Source organism: Oncorhynchus kisutch, linkage group LG27 (assembly GCF_002021735.2).
Source record: "Oncorhynchus kisutch isolate 150728-3 linkage group LG27, Okis_V2, whole genome shotgun sequence".
In the NCBI taxonomy this organism is placed as follows: domain Eukaryota; kingdom Metazoa; phylum Chordata; class Actinopteri; order Salmoniformes; family Salmonidae; genus Oncorhynchus; species Oncorhynchus kisutch.
The window spans coordinates 40,529,618-40,548,380 of NC_034200.2; the positions used below are offsets into that span (position 1 = coordinate 40,529,618).

At 45.9% G+C, this 18,763-nt stretch overlaps 1 protein-coding gene across 17 annotated transcripts in view; it reads left to right on the forward strand.

Moving 5' to 3' along the window:
- Positions 1 to 18,763, forward strand: part of epb41l3b (erythrocyte membrane protein band 4.1-like 3b) — a 102,949-nt gene that overhangs the window by 10,025 nt on the left and 74,161 nt on the right. For 16 of the 17 annotated variants that reach the window (XM_031807250.1, XM_031807255.1, XM_031807249.1 and 13 more), the window contains exons 2-3: positions 9,269 to 9,429; positions 15,082 to 15,222. In XM_031807250.1, coding sequence (XP_031663110.1) covers positions 9,274 to 9,429; positions 15,082 to 15,222 — 297 coding nt within the window. In that variant the 5' untranslated portion in view covers positions 9,269 to 9,273. The remainder of the gene's footprint in view (positions 1 to 9,268; positions 9,430 to 15,081; positions 15,223 to 18,763) is intronic. The other variant, XM_031807256.1, reaches the window with a different exon arrangement.

Sequence of the window (18,763 nt, forward strand, 5' to 3'; positions counted from 1 at the left end):
GTTGTCAGCATGTTTTCCAATCATTATTGTTAGCTGGAAGAAGGAGGCATCTTAGGTCACGCATCCTTCTACTGTAGCGTTTGGATGGAAGATGGTAACTCTCTCCCAGCGGTCTGCGGGTATAACACCGACCTAATGCTATTACTCATATCATGATTCGTGTAGCATGGCGGTTGATTAAATCAGCCACAGTACAGGCTAGTTTATCGTACTATCAGATGTGATATCATGGTACATTTTGAAGTGCACAAGACCTTGGTAGCATAATATGTTGCTGGTATAGTAGATAGTCGGACATTACTGTGAGTGCAGTTGGAGAACCCGTATAGAGCACCAGTAGACATGTCCTGTTAAACTGAAGGGAACAAGACCTGAAGTGGAATCGAGTACAGTAACAATATGTCTCTGGTACAGGCTAGTCAAGACCGACATAGATACAACACAGACCTGAACAAACCCTGCAATGGTCCGCAGTAGCATATTGTAGCCTACTGCGTCTCCCTGGTACACTGCATGTAGTAGGACCCATTCAGAAGTACGATATACAGTAGGGCCTGATATTTTATGAAGGTCTGAAATATCCTAATATCTCCCTGGTAGAGTAGTCAGACATTACATGTGATTTAGAGATTAGCGGTCCAGTTAATCCCATCAAGAGGTGTGGTCCATCTGTACTCTATTAAATCTACTAATCCACATCTCAGCCACACCAAGCAGATGTTAACAGCACCTTGTTGGTTAGTTGTGTTTTCCACAATCTTTGACATTTTTAAAGTACTCACGGAGTTGTAATATATCTATGGTGAAATGTCATCTGTTTTGGGAAAAAAACTAAACAAATGTACGGTCGTTTTGTTCATAGAATTCTTCATCTATTTGTGGAGAAGAAGAACAACAAGATGACTTGGGAAGTTTCAGAGATGGGAAGAGGGATGACAGTGGTGGAGAGAGGGATGAGAGTGGTGAAGGGAGGGTGGAGAGAGGGATGAGAGTGGTGAAGGGAGGGTGGAGAGAGGGATGAGAGTGGTGAAGGGAGGGTGGAGAGAGGGATGAGAGTGGTGAAGGGGTGAAGGGAGGGTGGAGAGAGGGATGAGAGTGGTGGAGAGAGGGATGAGAGTGGTGAAGGGAGGGTGGAGAGAGGGATGAGAGTGGTGAAGGGGTGAAGGGAGGGTGGAGAGAGGGATGAGAGTGGTGAAGGGAGGGTGGAGAGAGGGATGAGAGTGGTGGAGGGGTGAAGGGAGGGTGGAGAGAGGGATGAGAGTGGTGAAGGGGTGAAGGGAGGGTGGAGAGAGGGATGAGAGTGGTGAAGGGAGGGTGGAGAGAGGGATGAGAGTGGTGAAGGGGTGAAGGGAGGGTGGAGAGAGGGATGAGAGTGGTGAAGGGAGGGTGGAGAGAGGGATGAGAGTGGTGGAGGGGTGAAGGGAGGGTGGAGAGAGGGATGAGAGTGGTGGGGAGTTTCAGAGATGGGATGAGAGTGGTGGAGAGTTTCAGAGATGGGAAGTCAGATTGTGGTTGGAAGTTAGACCGACTTCTCATCATGTTTTAGTATTGCTGGGATATCGTATCCTACAGCCAGTATTATAGCTCTTCCTTAGGGATATCGTATCCTACAGCCAGTATTATAGCTCTTCCTTAGGGATATCGTATCCTACAGCCAGTATTATAGCTCTTCCTTAGGGATATCGTATCCTACAGCCAGTATTATAGCTCTTCCTTAGGGATATCGTATCCTACAGCCAGTATTATAGCTCTTCCTTAGGGATATCGTATCCTACAGCCAGTATTATAGCTCTTCCTTAGGGATATCGTATCCTACAGCCAGTATTATAGCTCTTCCTTAGGGATATCGTATCCTACAGCCAGTATTATAGCTCTTCCTTAGGGATATCGTATCCTACAGCCAGTATTATAGCTCTTCCTTAGGGATATCGTATCCTACAGCCAGTATTATAGCTCTTCCTTAGGGATATCGTATCCTACAGCCAGTATTATAGCTCTTCCTTAGGGATATCGTATCCTACAGCCAGTATTATAGCTCTTCCTTAGGGATATCGTATCCTACAGCCAGTATTATAGCTCTTCCTTAGGGATATCGTATCCTACAGCCAGTATTATAGCTCTTCCTTAGGGATATCGTATCCTACAGCCAGTATTATAGCTCTTCCTTAGGGATATCGTATCCTACAGCCAGTATTATAGCTCTTCCTTAGGGATATCGTATCCTACAGCCAGTATTATAGCTCTTCCTTAGGGATATCGTATCCTACAGCCAGTATTATAGCTCTTCCTTAGGGATATCGTATCCTACAGCCAGTATTATAGCTCTTCCTTAGGGATATCGTATCCTACAGCCAGTATTATAGCTCTTCCTTAGGGATATCGTATCCTACAGCCAGTATTATAGCTCTTCCTTAGGGATATCGTATCCTACAGCCAGTATTATAGCTCTTCCTTAGGGATATCGTATCCTACAGCCAGTATTATAGCTCTTCCTTAGGGATATCGTATCCTACAGCCAGTATTATAGCTCTTCCTTAGGGATATCGTATCCTACAGCCAGTATTATAGCTCTTCCTTAGGGATATCGTATCCTACAGCCAGTATTATAGCTCTTCCTTAGGGATATCGTATCCTACAGCCAGTATTATAGCTCTTCCTTAGGGATATCGTATCCTACAGCCAGTATTATAGCTCTTCCTTAGGGATATCGTATCCTACAGCCAGTATTATAGCTCTTCCTTAGGGATATCGTATCCTACAGCCAGTATTATAGCTCTTCCTTAGGGATATCGTATCCTACAGCCAGTATTATAGCTCTTCCTTAGGGATATCGTATCCTACAGCCAGTATTATAGCTCTTCCTTAGGGATATCGTATCCTACAGCCAGTATTATAGCTCTTCCTTAGGGATATCGTATCCTACAGCCAGTATTATAGCTCTTCCTTAGGGATATCGTATCCTACAGCCAGTATTATAGCTCTTCCTTAGGGATATCGTATCCTACAGCCAGTATTATAGCTCTTCCTTAGGGATATCGTATCCTACAGCCAGTATTATAGCTCTTCCTTAGGGATATCGTATCCTACAGCCAGTATTATAGCTCTTCCTTAGGGATATCGTATCCTACAGCCAGTATTATAGCTCTTCCTTAGGGATATCGTATCCTACAGCCAGTATTATAGCTCTTCCTTAGGGATATCGTATCCTACAGCCAGTATTATAGCTCTTCCTTAGGGATATCGTATCCTACAGCCAGTATTATAGCTCTTCCTTAGGGATATCGTATCCTACAGTCAGTCATAGTGTCTGTGTCCTCCCTCCAGCCGGTCATAGTGTCTGTGTCCTGCCTCCAGCCGGTCATAGTGTCTGTGTCCTGCCTCCAGCCGGTCATAGTGTCTGTGTCCTGCCTCCAGCCAGTCATAGTGTCGGGTGGTTAGATGGTTCTGAATGTGTGAGAAATGGCCATGCAGTCACTTCTGTGTAACCTCTCTAAGTCCTCGGGGCGGAGAGAGGGATGAGAGGGGCGGAGAGAGGGATGAGAGGGGCGGAGAGAGGAATGAGAGGGGCGGAGAGAGGAATGAGAGAGGTGGAGAGAGGGATGATGAGAGTGCTGGAGAGCAGGATGAGAGTGATGGAGAGAAGAGAGACATGGGGTCCAGCTGTGGATCTGTAGTTCTGGGTAACAGCACACGCACAGGAGCACAGATGGCATGTCATCCTCAATCTGTACAGCAGGCCCCTGTCCAACGGTGTGCATTACAAAGCAATTACAAATTAACATTCAATTCCTCTTAGAACAATTTGTACAGAACGCCATGTTGGCTACAGTATGTGATGTCTTGGGTTCTGATTGTTATTATGTACAGTGCCTACAGAAAGGATTCATACCCCTGGACAAATGTTGTGCTAGTCTGAATTGAAAATTGATTAAATGTTGATTTTGTTGTCACTGGCTTACATACAATACCACATAATGTCAAAGTGGAATAATGCAACAAAAAAAAAAAAGTCTGTTTTACAAATTAATTACAAAATGAAAAGCTGAAATGTCTTGTGTCAATAAGTATTCAACCCCTTTGGTATGGCAAGCCTAAATAAGTTCAGGAGTAAAAATTTGCTTAACAAGTCATGTAATAAGTTGCATGGACTCACTCTGTGTGCAATAATAGTGTTTAACATGATTTCTGAATGATTACCTCATCTCTGTACCCCAGTGAATTTCAAACACAGATTCAACCACAAAGACCTCACTAAGAAGGGCACCTATTGGTAGATGGGTCAACGATGTTGTAGTTACTCCACAATACTAACCTAATTGACAGAGTAAAACAAAGGAAAACCCGTTTCAAGTCTTGCCATTGATTTTCAAGTTGATTTAAAGTCAAAACTGTAACTCGGACACTCAGGAATATTCACTGTCTTCTTGGTGAGCCTCTCCAGTGTGCATTTGGTATGTCCCAGTGTCTGGTTGAAACCAGACTGAACCAGGTTTTCCTCAAGGATTTTTGCCTGTGCTTAGCTCCATTCCATTATTTTTTTTTATCCTGAAACACTCCCCAGTCCTTAACAATTACAAGCATACCCATAACATGATTCAGCCACCACTATGCTTGAAAATATGGAGAGTGGGTAGCGTCCTCTGGTTGTTTTTATATTGTTTAATCAAACTGCAATCATAATGGAGAAAGCTTACATTCTAAGTGGTTTTAAATTATCTTCTACCACCCTAAGGTTAGTAGAATATATCTTCTACCACCCTAAGGTTATGCACAACCGATAAAGCAAATATCTAACTTTATTTTGTATTTTTCAAAACCATCAAATACACTCAATGTGAAAAATATTTTGATATGATGTTTTGGAGATATCACCCAGCCCTATTTTAGGATCTATTTAATGAATCTGGTGATCTTAATGCATCCTGAATCACTCCAGTCCAACTCTAGCCTTAATAAACACATGTTCTGGAGTCACACCCGGTCCAACTCTATAGCCTTAATAAGCACATGTTCTGGAGTCACACCCGGTCCAACTCTAGCCTTAATAAACACATGTTCTGGAGTCACACCCGGTCCAACTCTAGCCTTAATAAGCACATGTTCTGGAGTCACACCCGGTCCAACTCTAGCCTTAATAAGCACATGTTCTGGAGTCACACCCGGTCCAACTCTAGCCTTAATAAACACATGTTCTGGAGTCACACCCGGTCCAACTCTAGCCTTAATAAGCACATGTTCTGGAGTCACACCCGGTCCAACTCTAGCCTTAATAAGCACATGTTCTGGAGTCACACCCGGTCCAACTCTAGTCTTAATAAGCACATGTTCTGGAGTCACACCCGGTCCAACTCTAGCCTTAATAAGCACATGTTCTGGAGTCACACCCGGTCCAACTCTAGCCTTAATAAACACATGTTCTGGAGTCACACCCGGTCCAACTCTAGCCTTAATAAACACATGTTCTGGAGTCACACCCGGTCCAACTCTAGCCTTAATAAACACATGTTCTGGAGTCGCACCCGGTCCAACTCTAGCCTTAATAAACACATGTTCTGGAGTCACACCCGGTCCAACTCTAGCCTTAATAAACACATGTTCTGGAGTCACACCCGGTCCAACTCCAGGATAGAAACAGTAATAATGTCTCCCAAATGGCACCCTATTCCCTACATAGTTCATTACTGCCCTATGGGCCCTGGTCTAAAGTAGTGCACTACTGCCCTATGGACCCTGGTCTAAAGTAGTGCACTACTACCCTATGGGCCCTGGTCTAAAGTAGTGCACTACTACCCTATGGGCCCTGGTCTAAAGTAGTGCACTACTACCCTATGGGCCCTGGTCTAAAGTAGTGCACTACTACCCTATGGGCCCTGGTCTAAAGTAGTGCACTACTACCCTATGGGCCCTGGTCTAAAGTAGTGCACTACTACCCTATGGGCCCTGGTCTAAAGTAGTGCACTAATACCGTATGGCCTCTGGTCTAAAGTAGTGCACTACTACCCTATAGATCCTGGTCTAAAGTAGTGCACCACTACCCTATAGATCCTGGTCTAAAGTAGTGCACTACTAGCCTATAGATCCTGGTCTAAAGTAGTGCACTACTAGCCTATAGACCCTGGTCTAAAGTAGTGCACTATTTAGGGAATAGGGTGCCATTTGGGATAAAGAAACAAGCTGCTTATGGCTTTGAAAGGGTTTATTTCTGTTATATGAAAACAAGGCTGGATTTATAACGAAATCAAATCAACATTATCCAAATCCTTTAAAAAATAAATAATCTTCTCTCTTCTCTGAGTGAGCGGGTAGTGTATTGTTGTGGTTTGGTAGAGCCTGGATTGGCATCTCATTGTAATCCTATTCCCAGCTCAGTCGCCACGTAAACGCAGCCAAGAGAGAAGGGTAGAGAAGGTAGATTCTATCGTACACACAAGCTACAGTGAAACAACAAATCCTTAGTTGAGACAAGAGTTTGATGACGGTGAACAGTGGTCCCTCCTTGTAGGACTTGAATTTTCTCTTGTAACGGATAACATAGCAATGACCTCACAGCTGTTCCCTGTTCCGTGTTTTTCACTATGCAGTTACTAAATGTCCCATTACAACCGTCCGCTATGTATTCAGAGTTTTTGCAGCCTGTACTTCCCTTATTGGCTGTGGGATCCTGGGGGCTCTCTATTACCATGTCTGTTGGTAAGAGCCCCAAGCCTGAAGGAGGAAGCACAGTGTTAAATCTCTCTCTCTGTGGGTAAGAGCCCCAAGCCTGAAGCCCTAGATATCCCCGGAGGAAGCACTGTGTTAATTCTCTCTCTCTGTGGGTAAGAGCCCCAAGCCTGAAGCCCTAGATATCCCCGGAGGAAGCACTGTGTTAATTCTCTCTCTCTGTGGGTAAGAGCCCCAAGCCTGAAGCCCTAGATATCCCCGGAGGAAGCACTGTGTTTAAAATAGCTGGTCATGGCCCTCCCAGATATGTCAGACATCCATACTATGCACCTCTAGGTACTCCACATAGTCTACAGAGGCCTGCCAGCGTGGTCTGGCCGTCCCTAGATAACCAGGATGGTCGTCCCTAGATAACCAGGATGGTCGTCCCTAGATAACCAGGATGGTCGTCCCTAGATAACCAGGATGGTCGTCCCTAGATAACCAGGATGGCCGTCCCTAGATAACCAGGATGGTCTGGCCGTCCCTAGATAACCAGGATGGTGATCAGAGGTTTCTGTTTCCTCCTCTTAATGTGGTGATGGTTTCCCAGTTGAAAGGTTTGTCACTTGCCCATTATTAGTCTGTTACTCTATCCATGCACCTCATGGTTACTCTATCCATGCACCTCATGGTTACTCTATCCATGCACCTCATGGTTACTCTATCCATGCACCTCATTCATTTTTGTATATTTAAAAAAAAACGCTATTTAACTAGGCAAGTCAGACTTCTTATTTACAATGACAGCCCCTAGACAGTGGGTTAACTGGCCTAGGAACTGTGGGTTAACTGGCCTAGGAACTGTGGGTTAACTGGCCTAGGAACTGCGGGTTAACTGGCCTAGGAACTGTGGGTTAACTGGCCTAGGAACTGTGGGTTAACTGGCCTAGGAACTGTGGGTTAACTGGCCTAGGAACTGTGGGTTAACTGGCCTAGGAACTGTGGGTTAACTGGCCTAGGAACTGTGGGTTAACTGGCCTAGGAACTGTGGGTTAACTGGCCTAGGAACTGTGGGTTAACTGGCCTAGGAACAGGAACACAGTCTCTCTCTGGCCTAGGGACAGTGGGTTAACTGGTCTAGGAACAGGAACACAGTCTCTCTCTGGCCTAGGGACAGTGGGTTAACTGGTCTAGGAACAGGAACACAGTCTCTCTCTGGCCTAGGGACAGTGGGTTAACTGGCCTAGGGACAGTGGGTTAACTGGCCTAGGGACAGTGGGTTAACTGGCCTAGGGACAGTGGGTTAACTGGCCTAGGGACAGTTGGTTAACTGGTCTAGGAACAGGAACACAGTCTCTCTCTGGCCTAGGGACAGTGGGTTAACTGGCCTAGGGACAGTGGGTTAACTGGCCTAGGGACAGTGGGTTAACTGGCCTAGGGACAGTTGGTTAACTGGTCTAGGAACAGGAACACAGTCTCTCTCTGGCCTAGGGACAGTGGGTTAACTGGTCTAGGGACAGTGGGTTAACTGGCCTAGGGACAGTGGGTTAACTGGCCTAGGGACAGTGGGTTAACTGGCCTAGGGACAGTGGGTTAACTGGCCTAGGGACAGTGGGTTAACTGGCCTAGGGACAGTGGGTTAACTGGCCTAGGGACAGTGGGTTAACTGGTCTAGGAACAGTGGGTTAACTGGTCTAGGAACAGTGGGTTAACTGGTCTAGGAACAGTGGGTTAACTGGTCTAGGAACAGTGGGTTAACTGGCCTAGGGACAGTGGGGTTAACTGGGGATTCGATCTTGCAGCCTTTGGGTTACTAGTTCAATGCTCTAACCACTAGGCTACCCTGCCACCTAGTTGATGGGTGTCAGTCACTGTGATGTAGGAGCAGTAGACTGAACGCAAAAAAAAATAATGGAAGACTGACTTGAATTGTGAGGATAACCACAATTCTATTCTTAGTTATGATCTAAAACTATTGGTTTTCTATCCCAAAGTTGCAAAGAAAATGTTATATTTAATAAACACAAGAGCCCAGCAAAATTGATAAAAGTGTGGTGGTATAGCAGGAACAGCAGCATCTAGTGGTCAAAACATGGTACTTTCACATGACTTCATGCTGAATAATACAAGCCACTTCAATTACTAATTTCTCTGAACAGGAAAAAAATATATTCACAGGGAATACATTACATAGTATGGAGAAGCAATGCTCCAATCCGCAGCATCATACTACTTGTCAAACAGAGCACTTCTACTTTATTCTGGTTGTTGGGGTGGGATTGGCATGGCGAGGTCCGTGGGCGACCTTTTTATTGTTTGGGGTGGGATTGCTCATGTCTTACTCATTGGTAGGAAAAAGTTTAGTCCAAATCGAATGTTGAGTTTATTGAATATTATATGAATCCTATCAATTTAAAATGGGTACAATCAATTAGCCAACTTTCTCAGAGAACATTTTATTTAAACAAAATAATGTTTCAGGAATGCCAATCTTACCTGTTTCTAACTACAAAAACAATTTCCTAACCACCTGAGATCGGGTGGGTATCATGGCCTGCTGAAATGACATGGAACGACTCCTAGTTGACTCATCTAAATCCTCTCTTCCGCCTCCACTTTCTCTCAGTCGCCATGACGACTGAATCAGGAGCCGACTCTGAGCCCAAGCAGCAGCAGCAGGGGAAAGGAGGGAAGGAGAAAGGAGGGAAGGAGAAAGGAGGGAAGGAGAAGACGGCAGAACACTTCCCAGCCGCCGCGGGACACAGCACACCTGCCAGGAATAACCAGGTGAGACTTCGTAGCTACTGATTTGTTAATTCACTGACAGTACAGTATAGTAGGGGGTCACAGTGCTGAGCAGGTTAAGTCACCTGACAGTACAGTATAGTAGGGGGTCACAGTGCTGAGCAGGTTTTTAAGTCACCTGACAGTACAGTATAGTAGGGGGTCACAGTGCTGAGCATGTCGTTTAGTCACCTGACAGTACAGTATAGTAGGGGGTCACAGTGCTGAGCAGGTCGTTAAGTCACCTGACAGTACACTATAGTAGGGGGTCACAGTGCTGAGCAGGTTAAGTCACCTGACAGTACAGTATAGTAGGGGGTCACAGTGCTGAGCAGGTCGTTAAGTCACCTGACAGTACAGTATAGTAGGGGGTCACAGTGCTGAGCAGGTCGTTAAGTCACCTGACAGTACAGCATAGTAGGGGGTCACAGTGCTGAGCAGGTCGTTTAGTCACCTGACAGTACAGTGTAGTAGGGGGTCACAGTGCTGAGCAGGTCGTTAAGTCACCTGACAGTACAGTATAGTAGGAGGTCACAGTGCTGAGCAGGTCGTTAAGTCACCTGACAGTACAGTATAGTAGGAGGTCACAGTGCTGAGCAGGTCGTTTAGTCACCTGACAGTACACTATAGTAGGGGGTCACAGTGCTGAGCAGGTCGTTTACTCTGTTGAACAGAGCCCTATTCCCTATATAATGCACTACCGTTCGAACGGAGCCCTATTCCCTATATAGTGCACTACCGTTCGAACAGAGCCCTATTCCCTATATAGTGCACTACCATAGACCAGAGCCCTATTCCCTATATAGTGGTACTACTATAGACCAGAGCCCTAATCCCTATATAGTGCACTACTATAGACCAGAGCCCTATTCCCTATATAGTGGTGCTACCATAGACCAGAGCCCTATTCCCTATATAGTGCACTACCATAGACCAGAGCCCTATTCCCTATATAGTGCACTACCATAGACCAGAGCCCTATTCCCTATATAGTGCACTACCATAGACCAGAGCCCTATTCCCTATATAGTGGTACTACTATAGACCAGAGCCCTATTCCCTATATAGTGCCCCACTATAGACCAGAGCCCTATTCCCTATATAGTGCCCTACTATAGACCAGGGCCCTATTCCCTATATAGTGAACTACTATAGACCAGAGCCCTATTCCCTATATAGTGGTACTACTATAGACCAGAGCCCTATTCCCTATATAGTGCACTACCATAGACCAGGGCCCTATTCCCTATATAGTGCACTACTGTAGACCAGAGCCCTATTCCCTATATAGTACACTACTATAGACCAGAGCCCTATTCCCTATATAGTGCACTACTATAGACCAGAGCCCTATTCCCTATATAGTGGTACTACTATAGACCAGAGCCCTATTCCCTATATAGTGGTACTACTATAGACCAGAGCCCTATTCCCTATATAGTGCACTACTATAGACCAGAGCCCTATTCCCTATATAGTGGTACTACTATAGACCAGAGCCCTATTCCCTATATAGTGGTACTACTATAGACCAGAGCCCTATTCCCTATATAGTGGTACTACTATAGACCAGAGCCCTATTCCCTATATAGTGGTACTACTATAGACCAGAGCCCTATTCCCTATATAGTGGTACTACTATAGACCAGAGCCCTATTCCCTATATAGTGGTACTACTATAGACCAGAGCCCTATTCCCTATATAGTGCACTACTGTTTATTATGGATCCCCATTAGTTCCTGCCAAGGCAGCAGCTACTCTTCCTGGGGTTTATTATGGATCCCCATTAGTTCCTGCCAAGGCAGCAGCTACTCTTCCCGGGGTTTATTATGATCCCCATTAGTTCCTGTCAAGGCAGCAGCTATTCTTCCCGGGGTCCAGCAAAATTATGGCAGTTTGTAAAATTTCACAGTACAAGTATCTACAGTACAAAATCTAACTATCTATGTGTGTGTGTGTGTGTGTGTGTGTCTGTGTCTGTGTTTGTGTCTCTTCACAGTCCCCGCTACATAAGGTGTATTTTTATCTGTTTATGAATCTGATTCTACTGCTGCATCAGTTACCTGATGTGGAATAGAGTTCCATGTAGTCATGGCTCTATGTAGTACTGTGGAATAGAGTTCCATGTAGTCATGGCTCTATGTAGTACTGTGGAATAGAGTTCCATGTAGTCATGGCTCTATGTAGTACTGTGGAATAGAGTTCCATGTAGTCGTGGCTCTATGTAGTACTGTGGAATAGAGTTCCATGTAGTCGTGGCTCTATGTAGTACTGTGGAATAGAGTTCCATGTAGTCGTGGCTCTATGTAGTACTGTGGAATAGAGTTCCATGTAGTCATGGCTCTATGTAGTACTGTGGAATAGAGTTCCATGTAGTCGTGGCTCTATGTAGTACTGTGGAATAGAGTTCCATGTAGTCATGGCTCTATGTAGTACTGTAGAATAGAGTTCCATGTAGTCATGGCTCTATGTAGTACTGTGGAATAGAGTTCCATGTAGTCATGGCTCTATGTAGTACTGTGGAATAGAGTTCCATGTAGTCGTGGCTCTATGTAGTACTGTGGAATAGAGTTCCATGTAGTCGTGGCTCTATGTAGTACTGTGGAATAGAGTTCCATGTAGTCGTGGCTCTATGTAGTACTGTGGAATAGAGTTCCATGTAGTCGTGGCTCTATGTAGTACTGTGGAATAGAGTTCCATGTAGTCGTGGCTCTATGTAGTACTGTGGAATAGAGTTCCATGTAGTCGTGGCTCTATGTAGTACTGTGGAATAGAGTTCCATGTAGTCGTGGCTCTATGTAGTACTGTGGAATAGAGTTCCATGTAGTCGTGGCTCTATGTAGTACTGTGGAATAGAGTTCCATGTAGTCGTGGCTCTATGTAGTACTGTGGAATAGAGTTCCATGTAGTCGTGGCTCTATGTAGTACTGTGGAATAGAGTTCCATGTAGTCGTGGCTCTATGTAGTACTGTGGAATAGAGTTCCATGTAGTCGTGGCTCTATGTAGTACTGTGGAATAGAGTTCCATGTAGTCGTGGCTCTATGTAGTACTGTGGAATAGAGTTCCATGTAGTCGTGGCTCTATGTAGTACTGTGGAATAGAGTTCCATGTAGTCGTGGCTCTATGTAGTACTGTGGAATAGAGTTCCATGTAGTCGTGGCTCTATGTAGTACTGTGGAATAGAGTTCCATGTAGTCGTGGCTCTATGTAGTACTGTGGAATAGAGTTCCATGTAGTCGTGGCTCTATGTAGTACTGTGGAATAGAGTTCCATGTAGTCGTGGCTCTATGTAGTACTGTGGAATAGAGTTCCATGTAGTCGTGGCTCTATGTAGTACTGTGGAATAGAGTTCCATGTAGTCGTGGCTCTATGTAGTACTGTGGAATAGAGTTCCATGTAGTCGTGGCTCTATGTAGTACTGTGGAATAGAGTTCCATGTAGTCGTGGCTCTATGTAGTACTGTGGAATAGAGTTCCATGTAGTCGTGGCTCTATGTAGTACTGTGGAATAGAGTTCCATGTAGTCGTGGCTCTATGTAGTACTGTGGAATAGAGTTCCATGTAGTCGTGGCTCTATGTAGTACTGTGGAATAGAGTTCCATGTAGTCGTGGCTCTATGTAGTACTGTGGAATAGAGTTCCATGTAGTCGTGGCTCTATGTAGTACTGTGGAATAGAGTTCCATGTAGTCGTGGCTCTATGTAGTACTGTGGAATAGAGTTCCATGTAGTCGTGGCTCTATGTAGTACTGTGGAATAGAGTTCCATAGTCTGTTCTGGACCTGGGTACTGTGTAGAGTCTTGTGGGGTATGTATGGGTGTCTGAGCTGTGTGTTAGTAGTTTAATTAAACAGACCCCTGGTGGCATGTCTTGTGGGGTATGTATGGGTGTCTGAGCTGTGTGTTAGTAGTTTAGACAGACATCTCAGTGCATTCAACATGTCAATACCTCTCATAAATGCAAATAGTGATGTAGTCAATCTCTCCTCCACTTTCAGCCAGGAGAGACTGACATGTATATTATTAATATTAGCTCTCAGTGTACATCCAAGGACCTTTGTGGCACCTGACCACACAACTGAACAGTAGTCCAGGTCCCAAAACACTAAGGCCTGTAGGACCTGCCTTGTTGATAGTGCTGTTAAGAATGTAGAAACTAGGGCCTGTAGGACCTGCCTTGTTGATAGTGTTGTTAAGAATGTAGAAACTAGGGCCTGTAGTACCTGCCTTGTTGATAGTGTTGTTAAGAATGTAGAAACTAGGGCCTGTAGTACCTGCCTTGTTGATAGTGCTGTTAAGAAGGTAGAAACTAGGGCCTGTAGGACCTGCCTTGTTGATAGTGTTGTTAAGAAGGTAGAAACTAGGGCCTGTAGGACCTGCCTTGTTGATAGTGCTGTTAAGAAGGTAGAAACTAGGGCCTGTAGGACCTGCCTTGTTGATAGTGCTGTTAAGAAGGTAGAAACTAGGGCCTGTAGGACCTGCCTTGTTGATAGTGCTGTTAAGAAGGTAGAAACTAGGGCCTGTAGGACCTGCGTTGTTGATAGTGTTGTTAAGAAGGTAGAGCAGCTCTTTATTATGGGCAAACTTCTCTCCTCATCTTAGCTACTGTTGTATCAATATGTTTTGACCATGACAGTTTACAATCTAGGGTTACTCCAAGCAGTTTAGTCACCTCAACTTGCTCAATTTCCACATTATTTATTACAAGATTTAGTTGAGGTTTAGGGTTTAGTGAATGATTTGTCCCAAATAAAATGCTTTTTGTTTTAGAAATATTTAGGACAAACTTATTCCTTCCCACCCATTCTGGAACTAACTGCAGCACTTTGCAACACTTAACAGTCATTTCAGTCACTGTTGTAGCTGACATGTATAGGGTTGAGCCATCTGCATACATAGACACACTGGCTTTACTCAAAACCAGTAGCATGTCATTTGTAAAGATTGAAAAAAGTTAGGGGCCTAGACTGCTGCCCTGGGGAATTCCTGATTCTACCTGGATTTTGTTGTAGAGGCTTCCATTAAAGAACACCCTCTGTGTTCTGTTAGACAGGTAACTCTTCATCCACATTATAGCAGGGGGTGTAAAGCCATAACACATATGTTTTCCCAGCAGCAGACTATGATCGATAATGTCAAAAGCTGCACTGAAGTCTAACAAAACAGCCCCCACAATCTTTTTAATCATACATTTCTCTCAGCCAATCATCAGTCATTTGTGTCAGTGCTGTGCTTGTTGAATGTCTTTCCCTATAAGCATGCTGAAATTCTGTTGTAAATTTGTTTACAGTGAAACAAATTGTGAGTTGGAAGTGCGGTGGAAAATTAGATTTTCTTACGAGGACAAGAAAACTCAGGAAAGTTGTTTTTTGGGGATGGGACTGATCAAACATTGTCATAGTGGATTATTTTCCTCTGCCTATTTAATGACTAAACACTGTCATTCTGTTTCTTATCTGTCATTGACATACCAACAACACGTACTTAACAGACACTTACTCACCTAGCTACTTTAAAATGGATGCAGTAATAACTAATGGATACATTCTGGATACGAGTGTTTGCTCAATGACAAAAAATGTACACGTAAAATGTAGACAACTGGCTCCTAATGAAGCCTCAATCGCTAAACCCTGTCGGTGTTTCCTTTCTCTAGTTTGAGGAGGACCTGTCGTCAACCAGGTCATCAACCAGTCGCCTGTCAATCAAGTCTCCACTGAGGGGAGTCAGGAAGCTGAAGAACATGCAGTGTAAAATCACCCTTCTAGATGGCTCCGACTACACCACGACGGTGGACGTGAGTACAGGGGGGGTGAGGAGGAGGAGGAGGAGGAGGAGAGGAGGAGGTTGCTGCTGCTGCTATCTGCCATCTGTCCAGGGTGGATTTGAGTACAGGGGGGGTGAGGAAGAGGAGGAGGAGGAGGAGAGGAGGAGGTTGCTGCTGCTATCTGCCATCCGTCCAGGGTGTATGTGAGTACAGGGGGGAGGAGGAGGAGGAGGAGGAGGAGGAGAGGAGGAGGTTGCTGCTGCGATCTGCCATCCGTCCAGGGTGGATGTGAATACAGGGGGGGTGAGGAAGAGGAGGAGGTTGCTGCTGCTATCTGCCATCCGTCCAGGGTGGATGTGAGTACAGGGGGGGTGAGGAGGAGGAGGAGGAGGAGGAGGAGGTTGCTGCTATCTCCCGTCCGTCCAGAATAGATGTGATTGGACGAAAGTCTAATAGCTCATTTCAGATTTGATCTCTCCCTCTCTCTCTCCAATTAGACAGATAAAATGAACTTTTCTGCATCAAACATCCAGAGAAACATCTCAAATGGCACAGTAACAACAGCTTCCAGTTCTGTCAGATGTATTTAGTCTAGAGTTGTTTCTGCCATCAGACATCCAGAGAAACTATCATCTCAAATGGCACAGTAACAACTACTTCCAGTTCTGTCAGATGTATTTAGTAGAGTTGTGTGTGTAGACAAGTGGGGAGAAGCTTCAACATACCAAGGACTAAACCTTCCTTCCACCCAAACAAACAACCAAATCTGCTTTAGCCAGATAGATGGAGCCCCGTTAGGGGGGAGATTAGCCCTATGTTTGGGTGGGGGCTTTGGAACAGGAGGTGTGGTTGTGTAGAGGGGTTTAGGAACGGTTGTTTGGGCTGTGGGTTTAAGAGGATCAGTGTCATTCTCACTGTTCTCTGTGTGAGTCACTCCCAATCCTACTTTACCCTCCTGCTGTGGACATCCAGCACTTCTGAACAACGTCTCATCTGGACGGGGTGTAGACGTACAGGGATTGGTGTATGAGCTCATTTGGGGGTCGTTGGGGGGGTAGATTGCAGTAACTGTTGGGGTCATTTTTGGAATTATACAATTTGGTTTCTTGCTTCATATTGAGTTACTCTGATAGTCATTTATATTGAGTTACTCTGATAGTCATTTATATTGAGTTACTCTGATAGTCATTTTATATTGAGTTACTCTGATAGTCATTTATATTGAGTTATACCTGGACTGATACAGTCATTGATTGGCAGATGAAGTAAATGCACACGCCCACACAGAACAGTTATTGGATGTTGAGGGAAGAGAGAGAGGCGACTTCAGGAGCTCAGCCTTCCACACAGAGAGACCAGCTGCTTCCACGTTTTACAATGTGATACATTCTACATCATGACGTCATAATCAGAACACAAGGAGAATGTTTATATGACCCCCTGTGGTGTTGTCTGTGGCGGGGTCATGTATTAGTGTATGGGCCTCCCCTGCATGAGAGAAGACTGTGAGGAGGGGAGAGAGCCTCCCGAGGGATCTCCCTGGGTTGCCTCATCTGTTTACAGATTTATAGTATCCCCCCTCTCTCCTTCTCTCCTTCAGTCCTTCTCCCTCCCTCTACCCTCCACCAGCCCCCTCCTCCCTCGTCCCCTCCACCCCTCCCTCCTTCCCTCCCTCCACCCCTCGCCCTCCCCTCCTCCCTCCACCCCTCACCCTCACCCCCCTCCCCTCCCTCCTCCCTCCATCAGCGCCTCCCTCCACCCCTCCCTCCTCCCTCCATCAGCCTCCTCCCTCCACCAGCCCCTTGGACCAGGCAGCTATGAGGACAGCTACTGTAAACATGTCAAGGTTAAACTACAGCTACACACTGACACAGGCTATATGACTGTACATGAACACACAGACAGACCAGATAAACATGTCCGCAGCAGGAGGAGACATGGCCACTGTCCTCCCCAGCACCGTTGTTGATTGGGTTTTGTTGAAGAAGCAGAGGTGGTGGAGCACCAAGGAGGAGACATGGCCACTGTCCTCCCCAGCACCGTTGTTGATTGGGTTTTGTTGAAGAAGCAGAGGTGGTGGAGCACCAAGGAGGAGACATGGCCACTGTCCACCCCAGCACTGTTGTTGATTGGGTTTTGTTGAAGAAGCAGAGGTGGTGGAGCACCAAGGAGGAGACATGGCCACTGTCCACCCCAGCACTGTTGTTGATTGGGTTTTGTTGAAGAAGCAGAGGTGGTGGAGCACCAAGGAGGAGACATGGCCACTGTCCACCCCAGCACCGTTGTTGATTGACAGAGGTGGTGGAGCACCAAGGGAAAATAAAGTGCATGTGCTTCTGTTCTATTACACGTGCAATGATGTCAGCGCAATGATGTCAGAGCAACATATCACACAGGCCAGCTGGTTACAGGCTGGTTAAAGCCAGCAACATACCACACAGGCCAGCTGGTTACAGGCTGGTTAAAGCCAGCAACATACCACACAGGCCAGCTGGTTACAGGCTGGTTAAAGCCAGCAACATATCACACAGGCCAGCTGGTTACAGGCTGGTTAAAGCCAGCAACATATCACACCGGCCAGCTGGTTACAGGCTGGTTAAAGCCAGCAACATATCACACAGGCCAGCTGGTTACAGCATGGTTAAAGCCAGCAACATACCACACAGGCCAGCTGATTACAGGCTGGTTAAAGCCAGCAACATACCACACAGGCCAGCTGGTTACAGGCTGGTTAAAGCCAGCAACATATCACACAGGCCAGCTGGTTACAGGCTGGTTAAAGCCAGCAACATATCACACCGGCCAGCTGGTTACAGGCTGGTTAAAGCCAGCAACATATCACACCGGCCAGCTGGTTAAAGCCAGCAACATATCACACAGGCCAGCTGGTTACAGCATGGTTAAAGCCAGCAACATATCACACAGGCCAGCTGGTTACAGGCTGGTTAAAGCCAGCAACATATCACACCGGCCAGCTGGTTACAGGCTGGTTAAAGCCAGCAACATATCACACCGGCCAGCTGGTTAAAGCCAGCAACATATCACACAGGCCAGCTGGTTACAGGCTGGTTAAAGCCAGCAACATATCACACCGGCCAGCTGGTTACAGGCTGGTTAAAGCCAGCAACATATCACACAGGCCAGCTGGTTACAGCATGGTTAAAGCCAGCAACATACCACACAGGCCAGCTGGTTACAGGCTGGTTAAAGCCAGCAACATATCACACCGGCCAGCTGGTTACAGGCTGGTTAAAGCCAGCAACATATCACACCGGCCAGCTGGTTAAAGCCAGCAACATATCACACAGGCCAGCTGGTTACAGGCTGGTTAAAGCCAGCAACATATCACACCGGCCAGCTGGTTACAGGCTGGTTAAAGCCAGCAACATACCACACAGGCCAGCTGGTTACAGGCTGGTTAAAGCCAGCAACATATCACACCGGCCAGCTGGTTACAGGCTGGTTAAAGCCAGCAACATATCACACCGGCCAGCTGGTTACAGGCTGGTTAAAGCCAGCAACATATCACACAGGCCAGCTGGTTACAGGCTGGTTAAAGCCAGCAACATAC